At 43.7% G+C, this 18,867-nt stretch overlaps 1 protein-coding gene across 1 annotated transcript in view; it reads right to left on the bottom strand.

The window, feature by feature from the left end:
• Positions 1-914: 914 nt before the first annotated feature.
• The window catches only part of LOC103607198 (dynein heavy chain 3, axonemal-like), a 44,250-nt gene continuing 26,297 nt past the window's right edge, over positions 915-18,867 (bottom strand). The window contains exons 8-15 of the mRNA XM_008591732.1: positions 14,979-15,104; positions 12,191-12,386; positions 10,277-10,456; positions 6,332-6,468; positions 4,128-4,233; positions 3,762-3,940; positions 2,493-2,677; positions 915-1,072 (exon numbers count right to left, since the gene is read on the bottom strand). Coding sequence (XP_008589954.1) covers positions 915-1,072; positions 2,493-2,677; positions 3,762-3,940; positions 4,128-4,233; positions 6,332-6,468; positions 10,277-10,456; positions 12,191-12,386; positions 14,979-15,104 — 1,267 coding nt within the window. The remainder of the gene's footprint in view (positions 1,073-2,492; positions 2,678-3,761; positions 3,941-4,127; positions 4,234-6,331; positions 6,469-10,276; positions 10,457-12,190; positions 12,387-14,978; positions 15,105-18,867) is intronic.

The raw sequence follows: 18,867 nt of genomic DNA, 5'->3' as shown, positions 1-18,867 counted from the left end.
TTCTAGGCTCTGGGGACAGTTTTCACTTAGTGGAAGGGAAGAGAAGCCTGTAGGAAGAAACACACACACACCCGCATACACTTTTTCACACCTCCTGGGGAGCAGACCTGAGCTGTATTTTCAAGGCAACAACTACATGGCTTTGCCCTTCAGCCCAAGTTCCTATACTTTGCAGAAATCCCTACTTTTATCTGCCCTTTCCTTTCTCGTAAGTATGTGTAGGGATTATGACAGCTACTATTGGGCAGTGGGAGTGTCCTGTGGGAAGGGGACAGAGTAACTGGTGTAGACCTGCAGTTCATAATCAGTGTGTACAAGCTGGAGTGTGTGTGTGTTTACCGTGCGCATCACATTTGGCCCACTTCATGTGACATTGTCGAATTTTTCTGTACATCTGTATTTTCTCTGTCACTGGATTAAAATCATGATTTAACAACCAAACACACTTACAAGTCTACAGTATAGCACATTGTTAAAATCCATAATAAATACAGGTTAAATTGACAAATAAAGAATGAATAAATGATAACAGCCACATTAGCACTGAACAAGAGCAGCTGCAAAATAGGCAATTTCTCAGCCTCCTACTGTGCCTTTATCAGCCCTGTCTTGATGTCTCACAGATCTGTGTTCTCCACTGCAAGACTGACAATTTTGCTATTATTGTAGAAGCCGTTATTACATGCCACTATTTTTGCCTTTTTCTCTTTGCACTGCCAAATCCCAATTATTCAAGGCAGGGAGGGAAGACATTGGCGGGGGTTTCTACCAGTGGAGCTTAAAGAGAACATCCCTCAGTGAGAAGCGAGAGGAAACTCCTTCTCCACCAATCATCCTCAGCCTTCACCCACACATTGTTGTGGGGGGCTCTAGACAGAACTAGGACCCTGCAGCGTGGGTTATGAATCCTCCTCTTATTTCCAAAACAGCCCCGGACTTTCCCTGTACCTTTTAATGAGGTCCATCTCCGCCTGATCCCTCTTATTAAGGAGCAGGTTTCGGCTGCTTTCGAAGATATCTTCAATCTGTTCTGGCCAGAGGAACAGAGTGCTGTTCAATTTGATGTCCTCTTCTGCAAAACACAGACAGTCTGCTCCAGGACACTGCTCAGCTTGGGTCAGGATGCGGGGAACTCATTCAGCGGAACAAGAGGTCCACAGAGGTAAGTATGGGAATGGCAGTGAGTGGAAGGCCCACTACGGATGAACAATAGCCAACATTTATTGAGCACGTGCCAGGTTCCAGCTAGAAAGTAGATGTATTATCATCCGTTTTTTTACAGATGGGATTCAAAATAGTTAAGCCAAGTGGTCAAAGTTACACTGCCAGAAGTCAGCAGAGCAGAGTTTGAATCCAGGTCTAATGAACTCCTAAGTCTACGCTCTAACCACTCTGCTTTATTGCCTTCCCAGCCTAGGTCTGAGTAGAGTCAAAAACCTGGGTTGAAGTTATGGTTCACATTTCAAACTATTCCATCTCATCTGAGTCTCAGTTTCTCTTTGGTTAAACAGCAGTAATAGTATCAATGCCAGAGGCCCTGCCCATCTATGGCTCTGGTCAATTAAAATGCCCTGGGTTTCCTTGTGAATTTAGGAGTCAGAGACCAGGGTGAGAGAATCTAGTGTGTATACACACAGTCAAGGGGCACAGCTCATGAACATGTGGGTGGATGGCCAAGGGACCATTTTTCATTCCTAGTCCCATCTATTCCTTCCATCCACACCCCCCTCCCCAACACATGGTGAACACCATGTAATTAAATGGCTTGCAGACAGCATATTGACTTTTCCTTCAGAACCTGGTCCTTACTTCAAAACTCTAACTTGGCCCAATAAATCTTCAAGGAACCCTGGCCATTTCTTCACTTTTAAGATATGAAGAAGCATGAAGGAAAGTATCCCAGTCTCCTCAAAGGTGGGATCGTATTAAGATTATAAATGAGTGAAATCTACCCATCTATAAAAAGGATTCTGCATGTGGAAGTGACTTTTCCAGGGACACCAGACACAAAATGCCAAGACATACATCTAAGAGCTAGAGGTTAATTCTCTAGATTTGTCTTCTTTTTGTTTAACAAGATTCCCTTTGACTTAAATTTCTGTGACTGAGAGTGTGGAATTAGTGTTTCTAATACATCAGGGCACTTGAAAAGCAGGTATCCCAATATTTAGTGGTGGGATTACTATAACTCTCCTTCCCTCCAACTTCTTATCCCTAAAAACATAAATATAGAATTTTTTTTTTTTTTTAAAGATGACCGGTAAGGGAATCTTAACCCTTGACTTGGTGTTGTCAGCACCACACTCACCCAGTGAGCAAACCGGCCATCCCTATATAGGATCCGAACCCGTGGCCTTGGTGTTATCAGCACCGCACTCTCCCGAGTGAGCCACAGGCCGGCCTATATAGAATATTTTTATATCTCATATATAAATGCAAAAATATAACATATACCTATAAATTTACATGTGCATATATGGCATTAGACTTACGGGGCAAGTCTGCATAGTCCATCAGGAACTCCAGCCGTTCAGCTGCGTCTCTAAGTTGCCTCCTGAGTTTGAACACAGTGACATTGCTGGATTTTTTTAAGTATTCACTGAGGAGTACCAGTTCCTCGGTATTGGCAGGAACCTCACTGACTTTGTCTGCGATGGTGTTGTACTGATTACAGATGCTGCAGAGAAAGAAACAGCCATCATCATCACCATCTAAAATGACTTTCTCGTGAGACTCATCAAGCTAAACAGACATAATTTCTACTTGGAAACTACAGTTATGTTCTCTAACTTTTCTCTACCTGCAAATCCTTAATGGACGATATTCACATGCACGCCACACTCCAGGAATAATTACAGTAGTAATGCTAACAACATCTGACATGTGTTACGCTCTTATGAAGTGCCATGGCCCATTCTAATCATTTACATATACTAACTCATTTGATGCTCACAACAACTCCAGGAGGTAGGTACTATTATTATCTACACTTTATAGTGGAAGAAAGTCAGTGTGAGTAACATCCAAAGCAATATGGTGTACAGGTGTCAGAGCCAAGATCTGAACCTGGGTTAATTGACTCTAAGGCTCATACTCATAAGCAATAAAGCACAGTACCTCTCATGGGTAGAATACAGATTTAGACTAAAACAGCAACAAGGACACCACCACAAGCAACAACAGCCCCTCACATTTTATGTTAAAGTAGAGCACTAAATTAATTTGTAATCACTGCTTTTAACAATACACCAGCAAGTTTATCCTCATGTGTTGCAGGTAATTCCTGGCAGCAGAGAGAAAGTTACACTCAACCTCTGGAATCACTAGATCACTAACTACCCATTTCTCAAAACAAGACTGTGAAAAATGATGTTATGATAGAAATGATTTGAATATGCTCTAATTCATATAAAAGCAAATGAGTGACAGTAATCGGCCTTTTAACCATAATCAGAAACAAATTTTCTGCAGTACATCCATGCCTAGTATAGAGAGGCCCTCAACAAATGTTAGCAATACCAGCTATTACAATTATTATTATTATTAATTGATCATTATATGTTGATGGTCATACCCCATAGATAAAAAACACTCCTGTTTTCAGTCCTCAGTATTCCATCTTAGCGTATGGAGACCCCTCCATAACAAAGTTAATTATATCGAACAGAAGAGAAGATGATTAAAACAACTTTGCTCATTGCTGGAAGGCTCAAGTGGTGGTCATTTTCCCATTCTCCAGCTGGTGTGCAGAATTACGATACCTGGTATTGGTGTCCCGGTTTACATCCACTTGGAATTGAATCAGACGGTCTTTAAGATTTTGGGCTCGCTCACAGAGATCATAATTTAGGGTCATGGCGTCAAGGCAGAACATGGCTAAAGGCACAGTAAGGTGCATGGATGCAATTTCATTTCTCCGTTTCTTTATGGCATTGATCCTCTGTAGAAAGGAGCACATGCAATAGCTTCATTTGCCTTGTAGCCTCGACCCATTTGCCCCCAGCCACACCCCATCAACCGTAGTCCGATGCTGAGCACAGTATATACACTAACAAAACACACTGGCTACTCATTGGATCGTCTGCAGCACATCATCAAGGCATGAAATATCAAGCGGCATCTCCTACCGTCACAAAATCCTCGATTTCATGACTTTCTTTCAGGAATGCAGTGATGTTTTGCTCGGCGGAGTTATCCAATAAGTCATCGTACTTTTTGTATACATTTAAATATCTTCCATATTGAAGAGCATAAAGTCAATGCAAATAAAGGGCACCGCATCGGATGAGTCAGAGAGGCAAATGAAGACATAAAAAATTAGCTCAGACCAGGAAAGAGAAATACCATGTAGCAAAAGGTGTATTGAACTGGGAATTCAGAATCTTGGCTTCAAATTCCAATTTTGCTACTTCCAAGCTACATGAACTTAGACAAGATATTTTACTTTCTCAAAGATCAGGGTCTTCAATTTTAAGTGGAAATGATAATTAATATCTCATAGGATTGTTGTAAAGTTTAACTGTAATAAAGTATACATAAGGCAATTAATACTATGCCTGACATACAGTGAATTGTCCAGTGAATATTACATATCGTTCCATGACCCCCAGCAGATTCCTGAAACCATGGATAGTACCAAACCTGATATATACTATGTTTTTTTTCCTATACATTCATACCTATGATAAGGTTTAATCAATAAATTAGGCATAGTAAAAGATTAACACAATAACTACTAATAAAATAGAACAATTATAACAATATACTGTAATAAAAGTTATGAGAAGGTAGTCTCTCTCTCTCCCAAAATATCTTAATATTTTTTGGACCATAGTTGACCACAGATGACTGAAACTGGAAAGTGAAACCAGAAATGAGGGGGTTGGCTGCAGTCCCTATCTCCCTTTCCAGCTCCAAATTCTATGTCTAAATTGTAAGGTGAAAATTTGGAACTAACGAGAGTAAAATATATTAAATAAAATTAAGTTTCTCTCTATCTGTTATCAGATCATGCAAAAGTGGCTGGACAGATTTCCCTGAAATTGTATAATGTGTTTGAGGTAATATGACATAAGATGAATTTGAATTAAAGATGATACTGAATGAGCAGAATTAACTTTGTGGGGCCCAGTGGGACACTTCCAAGAGGTGGCCAATGCTTCAGAGACTCTGAACCTGAGAAGCAAACAGAAGTCCATGGAGCTGTCAGTTCAGAAAGGCAAACTGTATGTATAAGACTCGATGAACAGAGAAAACAGGGGTTTCAAATAGATGTCCTCCAATCAAATTCACGAGGGGAGGCTTCCAAATATGAAGCCATGATTTTCAGACTCGGTTAGCAGTTGTTTTCAATTGGGGGAGATTTTGCCTCCCAGGGGACATTTGGCCATGTCTAGAGACATTTTTGGTTGTCACAACTGGGGGTTTCCACTGGCATCGACTGGTAGCAGCCAGGTATGCTGCTAAACATCCTACCATGCACAGGACAGCCCCCCACTATGGAATTTTTTGGTTAAAAATGTCAACAGAGCCACAGTCAGAAAAACCCTGGATTAGGGTAAATATTTATCTTGGTTTGCCTGGGACAGTTCAGGTTTGCACCTGTTGTCCCATGGTAAATGCTGATAAGACCTCTCTAACTCTTAAAGTGTCTCAGTTTGGAAGCTTCATTATATGACCACCTTAAACTAGTGACTGCTCACATGAACAGCTGTGAGATGTTCTACAGTGGGAACATTGAAGGGCATGGCCTATGGATTCAGACAACTGGTCCTCAATCCCTTAATCCAAAAAGCTCTGAAAAGAGAAAGGTGCTTGAAAACTCAGTTAGTAGCAAAAGCTGGCTAAGCTGGTATGAGGTTATCTTTGTGACTATTCATAGGTGTCACTGCAGAAATATCAATGCTTATCCACAGACCTCACACAAGCTGCAGCATAATATGTGATATATGAATTATACTACTTTTCAAAAGTCCAGAAATTTTAAAATGCCAATCTTGCCCCACAGTCTTCAGATAATGGAGGTGGACCTGTAATTGAATTTGAGTCCTGGCTGTCCTATTTATTTGCTGGGCAACATTGGGAAAGCCACAGTTTCCTCATCTGTGAAGTGGGGATGAATAGTAATACCATGAAGTATTGGCTATTGTTATTATATATGTGTTTCAGGCGTGTGGGAACAGGGACAGCTTGACTGATGATAGTTAAAAACTCTACAGACTACAGTTGAATTCACTGAAATAAAGCAGAACAGACTGCAACTTAACAACAACAACAACTCTAAACCAATGTCAAAAGACTAACTAATAAAGTTACGAACAAACCAACTTACTTGTGGGGGCCAACTTGATTCTTCTGAAATACCTTGAAAGTTTGATTCACAAAATCAGAAACAAGTTTTTCTTCAGTGTCAACGGTTCTAAGGATCAGATTGTATCTTTTCAATTCTGGAAACAGGATAGACTCCACCTAAAGAGTAGAAACCACTTTTGGATTTTGCAAGACATCCACAAGACACAAGAAGGAAGATGGTATCAAAATGCAAAAATCTCCTGCAATTGACTCATTTCCAGGGACACCAGCTGCATTTTTACTCTATTTCTTCTTGGACGGTGCTGGATCATCCTGAGGTTCCCTCTACTTCTATTTTCTCTCTTCTCCTTCTTTCCTGGGTAACTCATCTTTCAAATCCCTGCTCCCTCCAAGTCTCATATTCTTAGAGAGTCCTCCCTGGGTCTCCAGTGGATGTTGGGTTTCCCTGTTTATAGCTCACTTTCTGAACATTTTCCTGCTTGGCACTCATCACACTTGTAATTAAATGAATGTGTACTGAGTTTTTCTAGGTTTGTCATGGAATATCAATACTAGAAGGGTCTGGACTGTATTTGACTTCTTCACTACTGTATCCCCAAGGACTAGCAAGAACTTGACACTTAGTAAGTGCTTAGTAAATGTTGTGCAGACATGGGTTCTAATTCTGACTCTGCCACTAACTGACAATATGACCTCAGGTAAACTACTTCTCCTCTCTGAGTGTCCCTTTTCTCATCTGTAAAAAAGAAAAGACATACTAGATTATCCTCTCAGCTCAGAAAAAAGAAAATCTATGGCTTTATGATCACGAGACACAAAGAGTATCTTTTCTGAGAATTCAAACTCTCTGACTTCTTAATACGTGTGTGTCTCTGAGAGCGTTCTCATTTGCATGACTCATGCAGGCTGCGAAGTCCCTGCTGGTGACCCGTGGCCTTCCACCCCTCTCTCTGCTAAGAAACTTTCGGGCCAGTCTGTGGTTCACTTGGGTGAGCGTGGTGCTGATAACACCAAGTCAAGGGTTAAGATCCCCTTACCAGTCATCTTTTTTTTTTTTTCTTAAAAAGAAAGCTTCCAGTGACTGGTCTTCAGACTGCTTTATTGAGTCACAGGAGTTACATGCTTTTGATAAGAATACATCAATTTAGAAAGAGGGAGAAGCAAGTGCGAATGATCTTTGTCTTCTCTGGCCAATCCAAAGGTTTCTAAACCAGTGGAGGAACGTCTTTGCCGTGGCTGTGCTGCAGACAGTGGCTGAAAGCAAGAGGGTGGAGGGACTGGCACTGGTCAACCATCTGCATATGAAACAGTTTAGGCAGCAAATTGGGGACCCCGGGCAAAAGATCACCTGTGGGCAAGATGACTGTCTCTTGGGAAAAAGCTGTCAATCGAAAGAGGAAGAAACACCTCTTGGTGCCCTTTCAGTGTGGCTGGTTCTCCCATGCCCTAGAGAGCAGAGTGTGAAACTGAGTCACCAACAGTGTCCCTTCTGGGCAACTGTCACTGTCTGCTTACCCCCCTGGCTCTCTGATCCCGAGCTCCTCAGTTCTGTCACCACACTCAATGCTCATGCCTGAGCACTTCTCTGACGCTGGCATTCCTGGCACTTTGAGTGAGAGAACTCTCCCATCAGAAGAGAGACTGGTCCTAGCAGCCCCTTTCCACAATTACATTTATACATATTTTTATAGTTAATTTATACATATTTTTTTCTTGTTTATGAAGGTAATGCACCAACATGGCTGCAAATGCTGATTTAAATTTTAACTATTACATTTTTAGTTTTATAAAACTCTTTCTTTATTTCATCCAGCTTCATGTTATTTCTGCCTCTCATCCACCTCTTTTTATCTCAGTCACTATTAAAGCATGCTCATCTTCCATGGTTGTATTGCTAAGACAAATGATTGTTAATATTTACTTTGGTTTCCTTCAGTAACTCTTTCTCACAAATACAAGGGTACTTCAAAAAGTTCATAGAAAGGTTCACATTTTAATTCTATTTCTCCAGGAATTTTTTGAAGTACTCTACTTTCCTTCTACACTTTGAATGCTATTTATTCTGTTTTCAAGTCTTTTGCTGACTTTCTCCCCAGCTTTAAAATTCAAATTTAACCATACATAAGGCAGGACTGGTAGGGGATGGGTGTACTGTCCATCCGCTGCTGTTCTTGGATTTTTGTTTTAGGTGTTGCTGTGGTTTGAATGTCCCCCTAAGCTCATGTTGGAATTTAACCACCAATATGGTGGTGGAAGGTGTGGACTTTAAGAGGTGATTGGATCACAAGGACTGTGCCCTTGTGAATATATTGACCCATTCATGGAGTAATGTGTTGATAGTCTTAATAGGGGGTCTGGGTGTGGTTCTGATGAGTTTATAAGAAGAAGAAGTAAGGTTAGTTCTCTCTTGCTCAGCCCATTCTCTCCATATGATACTGTTGTCACCAAAGGACCCCGTAGAGAGTTCCCACCCAGAAGAAGGCTCTCACCAGATGTGTTCCCTGGACCTTGGACTTCCCAGCCTCCAAAGCTGTAAGAAATAAGCCTTTTTTCTTTACACATTACCCAGGTTTCAGGTATTCCATTACAACCAACAGAAACGGACTACTACAGATGTTCAACCTGAGGGATCACATTCTTTTCAATTCTTACTACCCAGGTTAGAGATAAAACAGTCTAAAGGGTTCGGGGAGGAAGCCAGTGCTGTGGGCATCACTAGATGGAGAGATCAGAGCTCATGCTGTCTTCTCTCATTGTCTGGTAGACTCATCAGCACTCCCTTGGGCCTAGCTTTCAAACCCGGTACAAACCGTCACCTATGACTATGTCTTCTTGGCAGTACAATCCGTGAAATCTAGTACTGCCCCTGCTGGGCTGTTAGCAGCAGCAGCCACATGAGGTCTGGCTCTCCCAGCCCAGCTGCTGCAAATATTGCCTATCAACAGCAGTGAAGCAGAACTCGAGTGGTGTGTGTTTTATCTGTCCGCAAGCCCCCCATTTATCCCTGCAAATTACAGGGTCTTTTCTTCCATTTCCTTCCTGGGGGTATTGGCTGTGGGAGAGCTGCTCACTGTTTCTTCCCCTTCCGCACACCCAGTTTTTATGTTAACTGAACTTGGTTGGGTTCAAAACTCCAAGTGCAGAGCTCTCCGGTGAAATCCACTGAAGCATTTGGCTTCATTGCTTCCCTATAAACCTCAACTCTAGTCTTAAGCTCTTAGAACCCGCCAAGAACAGAACTGTAAAGAGAAGAGTGCTCACAAGTGTCCAAGCATACGCACTTTACAGAGAGAATGAGAGGGGGAGAGAGAAAAACAGCAAACCCCACAGATCCCTTCCTCATGTGAGACTGGACACTGACCCTCTTACCACTGACCATCCAGAAAGAATCAGAAGATAGAGCTAAAAAGAGTCACATCCTTGTGATTGACCCCAACTAGCAGAAGAACTTTGCTAATAAGTGTCTAGAATTTGATGAGTAACTCTGTCCCGGAAAGGAAACTGGAAAGGGCTTGGGCCAGGAAGGAAAAGGTTATTCTCTACTCTAGTAGCCTACAGGGGCTAACAAACAAAAAACCAAACCAATGAAACCTCAAAATGAAATTAGATACAGTTTTACAAAATTTTTTGGCAAGTTCATGGCAATTGATCCATAATAAATTACTAACCTAAGTTAATAGATTGGAACACAACTGCCCTTTTGGAGCAGGCATCACGGGGGGAACTACACTCACTCACAAGTAACTCTTAACACCCTTGTTAGAAGTAAAATTTTGTGCTGCATGAGCATTTCCTTATGGTCCAAGTCATCTTTCTGGGGCCACAGGGGTGTACTCAGGATATATCCAAAGCAAAACTCCTCTGAGTATCATATCAACTGTGTCTTGTACAAACAACAATTTAAAATATATTTTATCCAGTAAGTGAATAAAAATACAAATGAATGACTAAATGTATACTATACCTTGGGGATCCCATTAGATTTCTTAATAATTTCCAAGAAAGAGTTGTGTATTAATTCCCAGCAGCCATCAAAAGATGGATTAAAGACAATAACAGGTTCATCGACTTCAAGTTTGATCATGATTAGCTGAGGTATAAAGAACTGCATCTCTTGGTAGGGCTCCTTGAAGTCATTTCCATCCTTCAGGAGACATAAGGTATGGCAACTGTCACAAAATTGGGCCTTCCAAAGTCAAGGGAGTGAGTCTTATGCATTCATAGTGCCACTTGAACACCAGGAAAGAAAATGAAGGGTGCCACGTACTGTTCATGTCTGAAATATGGGCTGGATACAGCTTACCCACCCCGAGCCCGTGCTCTGTCCCATTCCTGAAGCCTTTATTCAGTATTGTTTACTTTGCTTGGTAATTTCTGCACCCTAACTTCTAAATCCTTCCCATCCTTCAAAATTCAACTCAAAATCCCCTCCTCTGGGAAGTCTCCCTGCTCCCCAGCTGGATATTGTCTCCTGAACTTCTGAACCTCTGTATTTCCACTTCCTTCATGGTATTTTGTCTTTCTCTCTTGCAGGGACTTACATGCACATCTGATCTTCTCTACTTGAAACCTGAGGTCAGGATCTATGACTAACCTCTCTCTCTTCTTCAAAATATCCGTGACAGCATTTAGCCCATAATAGGTGCTCAGTAAGAATTTGTTGACTGGATCCAAAAGTATAAATGGTTATATGTATACCTCAAATACAGTTGCTCCTGAGCAGATAGCCTATTTCAGACACTCAAAATGTCAACCTTTCTACAACAGAAGTATTGATGTAGAGTTATGTCTATTTTCCTATAGAAGTTACTAACACAAGTAATTTTAGAGATGTCTAGATCTTTTTAAGGATGATTGATAAACATGTTAAACATCTACTGTGGATCAAGTGCCTATAAATTCCCCTCTTTTTCAGACACGTGAAGATTTTACATTTCCCTTTGTGTGGAATTTTAGAGTGAGATTCATTTCCACATCTGGGTTTCTTCTGCTTAGTAAAGTAGATGATTACAACGACATCTAAAGATTGGTTCTCTTTAGAGAGCTGACACTGCAGTCAAAATTCAGCAGGATTGTCTTCTACATTTTTTGAGCAAAGGGCCAACTGTTCATCTTTATTTCACCTGGAAAACTTAGCCTTCTGTAACCAGGCAATTTTTAATTTTTATTATTCTTTTTAAGGTAAAATGTGCACATGGTATAAAATTCAAGACTCTTCCTTGATCCCTAGGCTATCTAAATTTAGGGGATGCTATGATGCTTTGAAAACTAGGACTTAGTGTTTTTACTTTTTATGTCAACTTTACTGAAGTGGTTACATGAAGAAAAGTTATTAATTAGGTCAACAAAGCCTTTTGTCTTTAGAGGTGTCCCTTTCAAAGATCAAAGAACAAGAGTCAACATCTGCGATGATTACACACTACACTCCCTAAATATCAAGCCGAAGACTGATACAAATATTTTTCAACTCCTTCTTTGTAAAAGAGAAGATGAAAAAGTGATCCCTCCCCACTGAACTGTAAGAAGTATGTTATAGTTAATGCAATTAAAACAAAAATTCTTAACTTCTTTGCTTCTGTAAACTTTTACCAATATAATAGTGGGTGATCATCTCAAGAAAGCTTACTGTGTATTTTAAGAAACCATGTTCATAAACTAATAATTACCTGATGTGTGTGCACATCAAGAATTTTACTGTTTGGCCTGGCTTCCAGCCGAGGACATATAACAGGACTTCAAAAAGTTCATGGAAAGATTCATATTATCTTTTGGTTCTGTTTTTCCATGAACTTTCTGAAGTACCCTTTTACCCAATGGGACCCTAGTTCTAACCAGGTTGATTCCCCTCAAAAGGGCTGACCACAGGTCCCCTACATACCTTGTGTATCATGAAAAAGGAAACGAGGTCCTCGAGGGACTTAATGACCAACTCCCTGAGCTGGAGTGACATGAAGGATGCAACAGAAGCAAAATATTCTTCAATGTTTCGCGAGGAATCGTAGTCGCTCTTGGGAGCAAAATGGACCCACTGTTCCTTCCTGGAGGCAAAAAGCTGGGCACAGGTGGTGATCCACCTGTGGAGACATGAGGGCATCCACGTAAGAAGCTCTTCTGAGCTCTGAGAAGTCCTCTCAGCCGTCCCCTGCACTCTGTGACGAGGCAAAAAGCTGGGCACAGGTGGTGATCCACCTGTGGAGACATGAGGGCATCCACGTAAGCAGCTCTTCTGAGCTCTGAGAAGTCCTCTCAGCCGTCCCCTGCACTCTGTGATGAGGCACATGGGCCCCCTTCCTACTAAGCAGCCTTATGCATCAGTACTTTCATATTATGGGCCATCTCTCCTGCCAGCGCCCCTTTCCTGGGAAGAAAGTAACAAGATTTGAATTGAGAGACAGTCCTTTCATGGGCAATACCCTAATAGACAGGGGTGGCACATCCTGCTGAAAGAGTCCACAGTGTTTTCATTAGAATCAGAGATTGGGGTGAAGGGGCATAGGATCTGGAATGTTCTGCCCAACTCTTCTCTCTAGCAGGTGGCTGGCCCCTGAGTCAGACTTTGTAGGGGGGAAAGATAGAAAGAGGGGAAAAGGAAGAAAACTGGGAGGAGAAGCTGCAGTGAGAGAAGGATGGCAGCGGGAAGTCAGCCGACTGTGCAGTCCCCAGCTGGGAACCAGGTTTTATTTCAGAGAGTTCTGGTCCGTACGAGGCTGGGACGCAGCCCCACACCGAGGCCGGATACTGACTTGTCCAGGAGAACGTGGCGCGCCTCCTCGCAGTGTCTCTGGATCACTTCCTGATATTCGTGAGGCTGCAGAGGCAATTTTCCTGCCAGTAATTCCGCTGTTCTAACAAACCTGAGGTCTCTGAATCTGCCAAAAGAGAGGGAGAAACTCTGTAAGCTAAAATACGCCTAAAAACAAATACTGTGGGACAGGTGCAAAGGGTGTGTGTTTTCATTTTTCAGTGGGAAGAGACTTAGGTAGAGCAAAATTAAACCTGGGAGTCTACACAGGGAGTGCTCGGTTCAGAAGAACTCTTGCAGAGGAGATAAATGAGTCGCCCCTACAGGTGTCTCCTGAGCCTACTGTGTGCCTCGCTCTGGGGCACTGGTCAAGGAGTGGGGCTTTGGCACCACTGGGTATTTGGCTGGCTGGGAATGTGGACTAACAGACAAGTCAAAGTTCTCTGCAACAGCGAAAACACAGAGGACAGGGTCGAGCAAAGCACTGTCTCCACTGTCCAGTGAGTTTCGCCCGAACCTCAGTGTGGCCTCCAGGTGGGCCACTGAAGACAACTTGGGGGACTGCTTGGGTGTGAACCCAAGAAGCCTGTGACCTACCTCTTCCAGCCCACTAACTCCTGCCACTGCGTGGGTGAAGAAAGGCCAGCCAGTGAGAAGAAATAAGAGTTCTCTCCACTACCAGGGGGATCCTTTTAAAATCTGAGTCAGATCATGTCACCCTGCTCATAGCCCTCCAGTGACTTCCCAATTCAGAGTCAAAGCCAGAGTTCTGATGGGGGCCACAAGACCCTCCACAGCCTGTGCCCTTTCCCTTGCTCCTCGTCCTCCCCATCTTCTCTCTGACCTCCTCTCCTGCCGCTCCCCAACTCACTCATTACTATGCCCAGTGCACCACCGCTTGGTCCTTTGTGCAGGCTGTTCCCACTGCCTGTAGAGCTCATCTGACCCAAATCCACAGGCTGACTCCCCCAGGTTCAAGTCTGCCTCACATGTCACCTTGACACTGTGTGTGTGGTCGTGTGAGTTGCACCCTGCCCAAGGGGCCAGAATGAGGGGGTACTCTGTCTGCCAAGCACTGCACTCTGGTGTTAGGCTGTGTCCATCCCAGGAGGGGTTAGGGTGGGTGGGAGGCTTTTCAGATTCAGATTAAAGCATCTTATTGGATAGCATTCCCACTGCACCCCCCACAAACCACACTCCATCCCCATTGCTCATGGCACCTGTCACATTCTAACACACCATATCAGTTACTTTTCTGTTATATTTATTGTCTAACCTCTAGAAAAATGAACTCATTGCTATATCTACAGCACTAAAATAATGCTCAGCACATACCAGGGCCCACCACCTATTTGTTGAATGAACAAATGAGTGAATGAATGAATGGATGAATGAGTGAATGAAAAAATGAACGTCCTAACTGTTTGGGAGCCAAGAGAGAGAGGAGCCTTTGGACCTAACAGATATACTTATTTCTGCTCTCACGCTTGAGTAATACCTTCTGGAACTACTGATGCTGGACAACTCCAGGGGTAGAAGTAGGACAGTGAGGATGGACAGGGAAGGCGGGAAGTAGCAGAGCACTCCTCCCAGCCTGGCCAGGGTCCCCTCACTCGGGTTTTTCTTTTTTCCCTCCTATCAGTCCATTAGACTTGGTAGCTAGATGTTGGTCAACCAAGGACGTGGCTGTCCAGTGCTGTTGAACAGTTACAGAGGGACCATTCATACTGGAGTCTGTGTGAATGGTGCCCCCTGGAGTTGTGCAACATGGCAGTCCTGTAGGAGGAAAGAGNGCAGTGAGAGAAGGATGGCAGCGGGAAGTCAGCCGACTGTGCAGTCCCCAGCTGGGAACCAGGTTTTATTTCAGAGAGTTCTGGTCCGTACGAGGCTGGGACGCAGCCCCACACCGAGGCCGGATATTGACTTGTCCAGGAGAACGTGGCGCGCCTCCTCGCAGTGTCTCTGGATCACTTCCTGATATTCGTGAGGCTGCAGAGGCAATTTTCCTGCCAGTAATTCCGCTGTTCTAACAAACCTGAGGTCTCTGAATCTGCCAAAAGAGAGGGCGAAACTCTGTAAGCTAAAATACGCCTAAAAACAAATACTGTGGGACAGGTGCAAAGGGTGTGTGTTTTCATTTTTCAGTGGGAAGAGACTTAGGTAGAGCAAAATTAAACCTGGGAGTCTACACAGGGAGTGCTCGGTTCAGAAGAACTCTTGCAGAGGAGATAAATGAGTCGCCCCTATAGGTGTCTCCTGAGCCTACTGTGTGCCTCGCTCTGGGGCACTGGTCAGGGAGTGGGGCTTTGGCACCACTGGGTATTTGGCTGGCTGGGAACGTGGACTAACAGACAAGTCAAAGTTCTTTGCAACAGCAAAAACACAGAGGACAGGGTCGAGCAAAGCACTGTCTCCACTGTCCAGTGAGTTTCACCCGAACCTCAGTGTGGCTTCTGGGTGGGCCACTGAAGACAACTTGGGGGGCTGCTTGGGTGTGAACCCAAGAAGCCTGTGACCTACCTCTTCCAGTCCACTAACTTCTGCCACTGCGTGGGTGAAGAAAGGCCAGCCAGTGAGAAGAAATGAGAGTTCTCCCCACTACCAGGGGGATCCTTTTAAAATCTGAGTCAGATCATGTCACCCTGCTCATAGCCCTCCAGTGACTTCCCAATTCAGAGTCAAAGCCAGACTTCTGACGGGGGCCACAAGACCCTCCACAGCCTGTGCCCTCTCCCTTGCTCCTCGTCCTCCCCATCTTCTCTCTGACCTCCTCTCCTGCCGCTCCCCAACTCACTCATTACTGTGCCCAGTGCACCACCGCTTGGTCCTTTGTGCAGGCTGTTCCCACTGCCTATAGAGCTCACCTGCCCCAAATCCACAGGCTGACTACCCCCAGGTTCAAGTCTGCCTCACATGTCACCTTGACATTGTGTGTGTGGTCGCGTGAGTTGCACCCTGCCCGAGGGGCCAAAATGAGGGGGTACTCTGTCTGCCAAGCAGTGCACTCTGGTGTTAGGCTGTGTCCATCCCAGGAGGGGGTAGGGTGGGGGGGAGGCTTTTCAGATTCAGATTAAAGCATCTTATTGGATAGCATTCCCACTGCACCCCCCACAAACCACACTCCATCCCCATTGCTCATGGCACCTGTCACGTTCTAACACACCATATCAGTTACTTTTCTGTTATATTTATTGTCTAACCTCTAGAAAAATGAACTCATTGCTATATCTACAGCACTAAAACAATGCTCAGCACATACCAGAGCCCACCATCTATTTGTTGAATGAACAAATGAATGAATGAATGAAAAAATAAACATCTTAACTGTTTGGGAGCCAAGAGAGAGAGGAGCCTTTGGACCTAACAGATATACTTATTTCTGCTCTCACGCTTGAGTAATACCTTCTGGAACTACTGATGCTGGACAACTCCAGGGGTAGAAGTAGGACAGTGAGGACGGACAGGGAAGGCGGGAAGTAGCAGAGCACTCCTCCCAGCCTGGCCAGGGTCCCCTCACTCGGGTTTTTTCTTTTTTCCCTCCTATCAGTCCATCAGACTTGGTAGCTAGATGTTGGTCAACCAAGGACGTGGCTGTCCAGTGCTGTTGAACAGTTATAGAGGGACCATTCATACTGTAGTCTGTGTGAATGGTGCCCCCTGGAGTTGTGCAACATGGCAGTCCTGTAGGAGGAAAGAGAACCAGAAAAGTGCTGCGTGCAAGTTCACGGACCACTTCTTCTATCCAGGCTGATGCCACCCCACTGGGAGGCACAGGACAGCTCAGCCCAAGGCCTTTATGAAGGCAGCTTTGATGAAGCTCTAAGGGTTCTTAGTGAATCAAGGCAGAGCTCTGACCTACAACCATGATGTGTTCCACTGTAGGCAACAACACGACTCACCCTGGGGGCACCAGGATGGACACAGCATCCCTTAGCGCGATGTCTTACACGATGTGGGCACTCAGTGAGTGTTTGCTGAATGAACCAACGAATCTCCTGCTTTCTCCCATGACACTCTTGCCTTTGCCTAGTTCTCCCAGGTCGATGGATGTCCTGCCCTTTGCCACACTCCTTTAGCTCACTGGTCCACCAATTCTCTTTCTGGTGTCTGTTCCATTCATTTATAAATCATCACTGCTTGTCTCCTCCCAAACTAGATCTTTGCCTGGTTTCTTAGCTCATCTCAGTTCTTGCCTCTCATTTCCATCATCCACGTTAATGACCCCTCAGGCACTGTTCCCCATCCCCCAAGCCCCGTGGCCTGCACTTCCCGTCATTTCGTGGGGTTGGTGAACTTAGTCTTTGTCTTGTGGGGACAGACTCAGAGCTCAGAACACTGCTAGGGAGGTCAGAACTCCGAGGACCTCCTGTGCCATGTGTTTGGCATCTGCCCTCTTGTGGTCCTTGTCACCACTCGATAATTCTGGTACTCATCTTAACTGAATCCTACACACTTCCCACGTTGGCCACACCAGATTTTCTATCCTTCCTCAGACCACAGCCCTCGTTCTACCTCCAAACCCCCGCCCCCCTTCACTGATCACTAAGACGTCTCAGAATTTTTTAAGCTAAATTGTGCAGGTCACATAAGAAAATTGCTCTGTATCATTTCCTTAACCACTCTTACTCATTGCTGATTTTTTGGGTTCACCTGACAAAAACCTTCTAAATAATTTTGGTTCACTTTGGTGCCTTTGTTGCCTGCATGATCTTCTTCAGGGAACCATGAAAACCAAGTGGTAAGAATTTTTCTTTTGAGTAGAAGCTATAAGTTCAATACTTTGCTATCTTCACCTCATGATCAAATTAAACTCAGGAGTACATGATCATCTGTTTTCTTATCAGCACTGGGCTTGTGGCAATGAGAACATTTACTGAGTTCTTATTAATTTCTAAGTTAATTAACTTTTTTGAGGCCACAAACATGCTTGTATTTTAAGAAATCTCTTCGTTTATTGAACAACTACTACGTGCCAAGTGCTATTCTACACACTTTACCCAACAACCCTATGAGATAGGCATTGTTATTATTGCCATTTGCATATAAAGAATCAGGGTCACGGAGGGATTGACTTCCCCCAAATGGCACAGGTGATTAGGGTCAGAGCAAGAACCAGAACCCAGGCAATCTAGTTCCAGAGCCCGTTCTATAGAGTACTACTTTCTACATTTTTGTCTAGTTAGAAAATTACTTTTTTTTCAGTGTTCTCTCTGGCACCTCCAATACCTTAGATAACTGAATTCAGTTAAAGAAGTCAATGTGGTTATTTCTTATCATTGGCGGGCTCTGTCCCTGGTTGACTTCACCTTCAGTTTCTTTTTAAAATTGAAATAAAACTAAGAATGAGAAAAACAAGTAGGCTCTTTAAGCCACAAGACTCCTTTAAGACTAAACATATTCAAAGCTAGAGATCCTCCCCACCCAAAAAAAATACATGAGCTGCTGATAAACTCAGCCTATTGAAATTAAGTGAAACATATTTGCTTCCAATTTCTCTGATGAAGGCCCAGTTGGTGGTGGCTGACCTTTCAGTGAACTCTGGTGTCTTCACTCTCCCTCCAGGATTTGTACCCCTTCTTGAGGGGCCTGTAAAAAATCCACTGTCTTCCCCCATGCCAGTACCACTGATAAACGAATAAACAAAATGCTGTATAGCAGCCACACAATGGATCATTATTTAGCCATAGAAAGGAATGTGGTGCTGACACGTGCTTCAACGTGGATGAAGGTTGAAAATATCGTTCAGTGGAAGAAGACAGAAAGGCCAAACACTGTATGGTCCCAATAAAAGGCCAAACACTGTATGGTCCCAA

The sequence above is a fragment of the Galeopterus variegatus genome, unplaced genomic scaffold (genome assembly GCF_000696425.1).
Source record: "Galeopterus variegatus unplaced genomic scaffold, G_variegatus-3.0.2 Scaffold7227, whole genome shotgun sequence".
NCBI lineage: Eukaryota > Metazoa > Chordata > Mammalia > Dermoptera > Cynocephalidae > Galeopterus > Galeopterus variegatus.
This window is presented reverse-complemented; position numbering and strand designations above follow the sequence as displayed.